The sequence below is a fragment of the Nicotiana tabacum genome, chromosome 15 (assembly GCF_000715075.1).
Source record: "Nicotiana tabacum cultivar K326 chromosome 15, ASM71507v2, whole genome shotgun sequence".
Lineage (NCBI taxonomy): Eukaryota > Viridiplantae > Streptophyta > Magnoliopsida > Solanales > Solanaceae > Nicotiana > Nicotiana tabacum.
Window position 1 is genome coordinate 134,060,956 of NC_134094.1, and position 7,777 is coordinate 134,068,732.

At 34.0% G+C, this 7,777-nt stretch overlaps 1 protein-coding gene across 3 annotated transcripts; it reads right to left on the reverse strand.

Annotated features, from left to right (window-relative positions):
- Positions 1 to 3,123: 3,123 nt before the first annotated feature.
- On the reverse strand, positions 3,124 to 7,294 carry LOC107777494 (pentatricopeptide repeat-containing protein At4g32430, mitochondrial-like). 3 transcript variants are annotated; one of them, XM_075231365.1, is made up of 4 exons: positions 4,572 to 7,294; positions 4,361 to 4,458; positions 4,106 to 4,171; positions 3,124 to 3,912 (listed from the first exon to the last, which is right to left on the reverse strand). In XM_075231365.1, the coding sequence occupies exon 1, from the start codon at positions 7,030 to 7,032 to the stop codon at positions 4,696 to 4,698; it is 2,337 nt and encodes a 778-aa protein (XP_075087466.1). In that variant the 5' UTR covers positions 7,033 to 7,294; the 3' UTR covers positions 3,124 to 3,912; positions 4,106 to 4,171; positions 4,361 to 4,458; positions 4,572 to 4,695. The 3 variants fall into 3 exon arrangements, with proteins under 3 accessions (XP_075087466.1, XP_016453014.2, XP_016453015.2); XM_016597528.2 differs by having other exon boundaries at positions 4,106 to 4,175; XM_016597529.2 differs by lacking the exon at positions 4,106 to 4,171.
- Between the last annotated feature and the right edge of the window lie 483 nt (positions 7,295 to 7,777).

Here is a 7,777-nt window from a genome sequence, read left to right on the forward strand (position 1 = left end):
ATATATATATATAATAGCAGATTATACTTTTAACGGATATAAGTTAAATTCATAATTTATTGAACATACGGACTTGTAAGAAAGAAGGAAGAATTTGGCTTATCGATCTGCATACAAATTCCAATCTGTCCCCCCTAAAATAAAGCAAAGCCAAATGTTAAAGCCACACGAAACAACAGAATATTCCTGCACAATGTTTACATTACGCATTCAATGATGTAAAACAAGTGACAAATATATATATGTTTCCCACTTATAGTGTCTTATATCATTAACCGGGACTCTAACTAATCTAATAAGATTTATTAAAAGGGAAAGCGCTCTTCATAAAAATAAAATTCCATTTTAAAGGCTCGAACCCAAATGATCGATGGAGAACGAAATCCTATCTATTCCACCACAATCTTTCTTGGGTAAATATATTGTTCCGTTACTGCAACGTAATCACTTTGTTTTGACGTTTTATCTTATTCTCAAGGTATAAAAACGAGTTCTTAAATTTCCTTAACAATTTGATTACTTCTCCTTATTCATTGGAGATTTATATAAACCTTATCTTCTACAAAGCAAAACAAGTAGTGATCCATCTTAATCAAAGAAAAAAGTTTATTTTTGGTGTGCTCCTGAAAATTATATGCATGCAAAGTTGGCAGAACTTTATCTTTTTAAAAGTGGTGTACTCACTAGACAACTGCCAAAAGAAGAGGAAAAAAAAAACAAATTTTCAATATTTTTCACGTACGATTAAGATATATATCAGCAAAATGATTCTTGCGTATAAAGATTTAAAGGCATCTCATAATTAGATGATGATTACATACTCTAATCTCATAAATTAGAAAGCTTGATTCACAAGCCTATTACTTTTTCAATGGGTAAATACAATTTTATGATCCCTTAGTTGTACTTTTTCTTCGCCAGCTATACATATATGTTTGTTTATTTAACGAATGGAATTTTCTCTAATAAAGTGACATTAATAAGCATCAACAGTCTTTCTTAATCGTATTCTTCAACTTAAATTAGTAGTGAATCTATTCTCCATATTATACTGTATAAATCTCATTTGATATTCAAAAAGTGAGAGTTTTTTTAAAAGGTTCGTAAGAATTTGATTGGGATTTTTCCTTCACAAGTTAGTGTATGTTTGGCTATAAAAGGGAATAAGCTAGGGTAAAAATCATTTACATCCCCCAAGTTTACTCTAAAAATTAAACTCATCCTTCAATTTTGAACATTTGTCATTTTCATCCTTTCATCCTACGCAATCTCTATATTACCCTCGATATTTTCGACTCCCCATATATATCAAATCTCCATACATATAATACCTTTTTTATATTATTTAGATATATTTTAATGCAGGTATTTATTTTTATGTTAAAAATATTATATCTTATTATATATTTAATCTAAGTTCACTAACATTATAAATAAATATTCATATTAAAAATTTATTACAAAATATATTGCTATTTTATTATTATTATTATTATTTTAATATTATGTATATTAAAATGCATATAATTTATGTCGGTGTGTGTGTGATTTTAAGTTCTACTATTTTTATTATTTTATATGTGTATATGAGTTTTTGTGTTCTGATTGTTATTACTTGATTTTTTCTAAATTATAATTAAAGTTCTTGTAAAATGTAAATAGATAATTTCTACAAATTTATTATAAAATTTACATCTATTTTTTGCCCATTATATTTTTATTACTTGCATTGTATAATTTATAAAATTTTCCTTGTATAATTTATAAAATTTTCACTCTCTTTTATTCTCAATTTTGTAAATAGATTGAGTTTTGATTTCTATTAATAAAATTACTGATATGAGTAAATTATTTATTGTAATTTCTTATTTTTCTCATTTATTCCACCATTGAACATCATTAACTTATATTCTTGACTATTACTTCTCACTTTTTTTGATTTCGAAAAAGTTTTTTTAATTTGTCTATCTGTAAGTCGATAACATAAATTAAAGTAAGAAAATTTTATTATATTAAAGAATTAAAATAAGAGATAAAATTTGTAACAAGTAAAATAGACATTTTAAGAAGTCACCTTTAATATAAGGAGCAGAATGATAGTTGTTCAAAGTTGGAGGATGAGTTTGATCTTTAAAACAAACTTGGGAATGTAAAAAGTTAAAAGAGATTGAATTGGTTTGTTTACGTTTATTCCCCCAAAATCAAATTTTAAAAAGTTAATTTGATGGATTACACCAATTACATACATTGAGAATAAAGTAATATACATCTAGTAATGAAGGATCATTTCCTTTGATAAATTTAACATAATTAAAACAACGGAGAGAAATTGTCTCATCCCTTACATTCTCTAATCCCAGTGATAATGACCCCTTGATTGTGTCACTAACAAAGTGAAAATGAGAATTAAGGTACGCAAACTAAAGCCAAGTAATGATATTCCTAGTTGGTTTCTCCTTTGAATGAAGTTCGTTCACTTCGTTTTCCCTTTTATTATTGTTTTTCTTTTAAATTCTGAAAGGATGTGCCCAAGTGCGCTAAAAAAATGTTTGTGATTTCTTTCCATACGCCCAAGTCTTTATGGGCAAAATTACTCGGTACTTTTACTCGTAGAAGGTAGCAGGTATAGACGAAACTGGAGAAATTTTTAGTGACGGTAGTGTTTGGACCAAATTGCACGCACCTCGACCATTCCATCGGATATCTGTTATAGCACTAGTACGGGTACTAGATAATTCTGCTATCAAAGCTTAGACAGATGCGAAAAATCACTTATTTCTAAAGATTGCAATTTTATTCTCCGCTTGAAATCGAAAAGAGAACTCTTGTATTACAAAAAGGAGGAGAAGAAAAAAAAAAAAAGAATCTTTCATGCCGATCAAAAAATCCTTTCATGATTCTATTGAATGCATCTTAAAATGAAGTCTTTTTTGGCAAAAAAGACTTGAGCTGTCTGCAGAAATTCAGGACATTATATTCTACACTAAGGAAACAAAACATTAGCAAATGCTGAATAATGAGAATTTTTCTTGAACAAGGAAGAAATTCATTAATAATGGGGGATAAACTCCCCTATAGAAGTATACCAAAATGTAGAGAACCTACAAAAATGAATGGTTCTTCAGTTTAAATAGGAACCTTATGGGTGTACCAAAGAGATATTAAAGATAAGAAATGTTCTTCAAATGCACAAAATCAAGCTCACTTGCCTCAAACGCTCTCTTATTTCTCTTTCATTCCGTACAGCTCACATTAAAAGCCAATGGAGCAATATCCTGCACTCTATGTCTTCTCTTCCGCCTTCTAAATGCCTAGCTGAATTGAGCATCCTTCATTATGCTCGGCAAGGTCCACACTAACCCAAACCATCTCAAAATCTCCCACCATAATCAGGATTCATCTCACAATAGAAGGTGACCCACATCCTCTCAAATTCGTGCACGTGAAACACCAACTAACATAGGAGATCCTCCTCTTACTCAAATTTTTGGCAGTCAAAATCGCTCCTCTAGCCGCCAACCATACAGACCTCTGTAAGTGCCCTTGGGATCCATATTGATTAGTGTAGGAAGACAAATTTATAAGGTAAACAATTTTTATTACTGATGGAAAACCCTGTATACAAGCCGTATACAATCAAATTAAAGATTTTGAACAAAAAAATTGGTCTTGCAATCATACAAGACTCCAGAATTCTTGAGAAATCCTTGCGGGTCAATGGTGCACGGTTCAGAACTCGGCCAATAATGAGCCCACCCTTCTATACTACTCCACTTAAATACCAGACTTTTGTATGCAGAAGGGTTCGAACCTGTGACGTGCGCCTAACCCACACATGTACGTGCTATGCTCTTAAAACTGGACCAAAGCCCCCATAAGACTCCAGCATTCTTTCATTAACTAATCAAGTACCTGTAAGGTATGAGCACTGTATCACTCACATAGCTGTAGATAAGTTTCATAAAGAACTTTAGTCGTCACTCCAAGAGAGTAACTTTAACAAGCTCGCAGCATGACCAAAGTATACCAACACAATGCTCTATCTAGGAAGTTAACATGATCGATCTATCAAATATTAAGAACAAGACTAACTAGATAAGCTTACACATTGGCTCAGAGATCAAAATATCAGCTTTCTCAGGTAATTCTACCTCTTCAACCTTTCTTTTGACTACCTAAACATCATGAATAGAAGACATACAAAAAAGAATAAGAAGACAACCAAGATACTATATGAATATGTAGAATAGCAATGGAAAAGACACCCAAATAAGGCAAAAGAACAATCAATCAATCAATCAACAACACCTCAATCGCATACTAGTTGGGGTCAGCTTAAACAAGTAAAAAGAACACTTACAGTAACTTTTTACTCAGTGATGGATTTCCAGCAATAAGTTTCCTGGCATATTCAGCCATTTCAGAGGCCTATATGACATAAACGTGCTTTGTACCGGCCTGAGAGGGTTTTTTGGTTTGAAAGATAGTTGGGAAAAGAAAAGATAAGTATATCAGCAGATGTTGATATCGTTCACCGAAAAGCACAAAATGCATTGCTACAAGTAGATCACCTGAGCTGCAAATAATGACAAAATGCAACTACCAGCACCAACATCAACCACAATGTGACCAAGAAAATCAGCATGGTTCTCAACTGCAGCAGCTTAATAGGTTCCAGCAAGTTTTTTAAGGAACTCATATTATACACGCTAATGCCACAGACTCGCTCTCTTCTTCTTCGTGCTCCAAATACTTCAGCTCTGAACCAATCCATTCTGCCATCCTATATATCTCCTCGGTCTGGGGGTGAGACTTGTCATCCGATGAAAATCCATGCAAATTTAAAGAACAATCAATACTACCTATTACATCTACCCAGCTGAATCCTATCTCTTTCCTCACTCCCTTGTCTCTCATTCCTTTTCTGATGTTTGCAACCTTTTCCCATTGCCCCTTCTCTGCAAACAAATTCGACATCAAGACATATGAACCTGACTGCTCTGGTTCTAATGCAATCAAAGTATTGGCTACTTTTGTTGCCATCTCCACATTTCCATAAATCCTACATGCACCAAGTAAGCTTTGCAACACAGACAATCCAGGTCCTCCTGGAATTTGAGCCAAAAATATTTCAGCCTCCTTTAACCTCCCCGCCCGACCAAACATATCCACCATACAAGAATAGTGCTCTGAAGATGGTTCAATGGAGTAATCTCTAACCATGGAATTGAAAATATCTACTCCCATATCAACCATCCCTTTTCGACCACATGCTGTTAGTATAGAAAGAAAAGTTATTGAGTCTGGACTCACGCCTTTGTTCTTCATCTCCTTAAACAAAGCCATTACCGATTCATAATCTCCATGCCTCGAATGAGCAGAAATAATAGCAGTCCACGAAACTTGGCTCCTGTCAGCTATCTCATAGAAAACTCCTCGAGATTCAGCGATACTCCCACGTTTAGCATACATGTCAAGAAGAGCACCTGAAACAATTGGATTCCTGTTGAAACCTCGCTTAATCAAACAAGCATGGCATCGCTGGCCATGCTTTAAAGAAATGCACTCAGATGAGGCGATTGCGCTCAAGACACTGCCAAACGTGTATTCATTAGGTGGCAACTCCATTGATGCTGACAAGAATGTTTGTAAAGCTTCCCGAGACATTCCATTTTGAGCATATGCAGAAATCAATGCGTTCCACGATATGAGATCTCTCTGGTCGAGCTCTTCAAAAACTTTAAACACGTCTTCCATTAATTCAAACTTAGCATACATGCTAATGAAGCTATTAGCAACATTTAGTTCGGAGAAGAAGTTCATTTTTAAACAAAATCCGTGAATCATTTGGCCCTCTGGTAACGAACTCTTGACAGTTATAGAATGAATTAATCCAACAAAAGTAACGTGATTAGGGTAAACCCCATCTCTCCGCATCCCATTAAAAACAGATACAGCACTTTCATCATTCATAGAAAGCATTGTCGTCCAAGACACTACGTTACGTTCGGTCATACTTTGGAAAACCTTATTTGCATCTTCGGTGACATCACACTTATAGTACAATGATATCAAAACATTACACACTGAAATGTGAGTACCATACGCCATCTTAATAACCAAACCATGTATCTGCTTCGCAAGATCCAAAGATCTTTCCTGTCCACAAGCAGATACAGCACTGGTGAACGACACATGATCAGGTTTCACTCCTGCCTTCATCATTTCCCTAAACCCCAAAGTGGCTTGGCACGAGTAACTCCCTTCCTGTGCATAGCCTGAGAGCAATGCGTTCCACGAAACCAAATCTTTATGCAACATTTCATAAAACACTCTTTCAGCTTCGGCCATATTACTACCCCACTTCGAATACATAGTCACAAGTGCATTCCCAACGAAAACGTCATTCTCCAATCCGAACTTCAAAACAGGAGAATGCAATTGGATACCAAAACGAAATTCCTCTTCGTTCGTGCAATGACTAAGAGCAGTAGTATAACTCACAGCATCAAACAGAAACCCAATGGAATGCATCCAAAGTGCAAAACTCAATGCCTCTTTACCATTTTCAAAACCCGAAAGCAGGGTATTATAAGAAACTCTATCAGGAAAATCAAGGGCATTAAACACACACAATGCCTTATTGAAATGCCCATTTTTACAGTACATGCTCATTAATGAATTTGGGACTGTTGTAAATGAAATGAACCCACTGGTAATGGCCAAGCTGTGGATTTGAGACCCAAGATTTACATTTTCACGACAACCCTTTAGAGCTAAGGCTATTGCAACTTCATCGATTTCTGAGATACCCATTTGGAGCTGATTCTTGAATAGCTTAAGAGCTTCAATTTTACAGTTTTGGTGTATCCAATTGAGCATGGATTGGTGAATGGAAACAAGAGCTGGTTTAAGACTTTTATCAAACACTTGGCGTGCATTGTGAAATGAACGGAGATTTTGTGCCAACCACTGCCGGTGTAAGGGGACTGTGTAGAGGGTTTTAGGAGGAATTAGACGGCGGGTAAACATGGGAAAGAAACAACCGTTAAAAGCCGTAATCCTGAAAACCCCTCCTAAAACCCTTGTGATGCTTATTGTTGTAGGAAAGCCATAGAGTTTTAATTGAGTTCCATCATAGTTAAAATTCTTCAATTATAGTCCTCCCATTCAATTTATGTGACTCTATATTTTTTTAGTCTATTTTAAAATAAAAATGACTCTTTTATAACTTTAAAAGTAAGTTAACCTTAAACTTCCCACGGGGGAAAGTTGAATGAAAATGGAAAACCCCGAACAACATAGAGATTTGAAAATGAGACCGTAAAAAAAAAAAAAGGGTTACAAGTTTTTATAGCCACAAAAATTGGCACCATATATTTCAAAAATCTTATTTTCCTTCTTAAACTGAACACCAAATAAGATCACATAAAGTGTGTGTGTGTGTATATATATATATATATATATATATATATATATATATATATATATATATATATATATATATATATATATGTTCAAAATGTTTTTCTTTCAAAATTAAAATTAATTTAATCGTCCTTCACAAATTAAGGTTGATTTTAGAGATTATAGAAATTGATAATTAACGGGCCAGACATCTTTGTTATAATCACATCAATTAATGCAGGTTCCTCTAGTTCGACTAGGAAATCCTTAGCTGATTAAGCCACGTTTTTTGAGACTGCAATCAAGTTGTAATTTGTAAACAAACTAGTTGGACATGCATGCCATGCAATAAATTAAAGGCGGATTCAAG

Coding starts and splice junctions, on each gene's coding strand:
- LOC107777494 (XM_016597529.2), bottom strand. CDS start 7,032: ATGTTTACCCGCCGTCTAATTCCTCCTAAAACCCTCTACACAGTCCCC.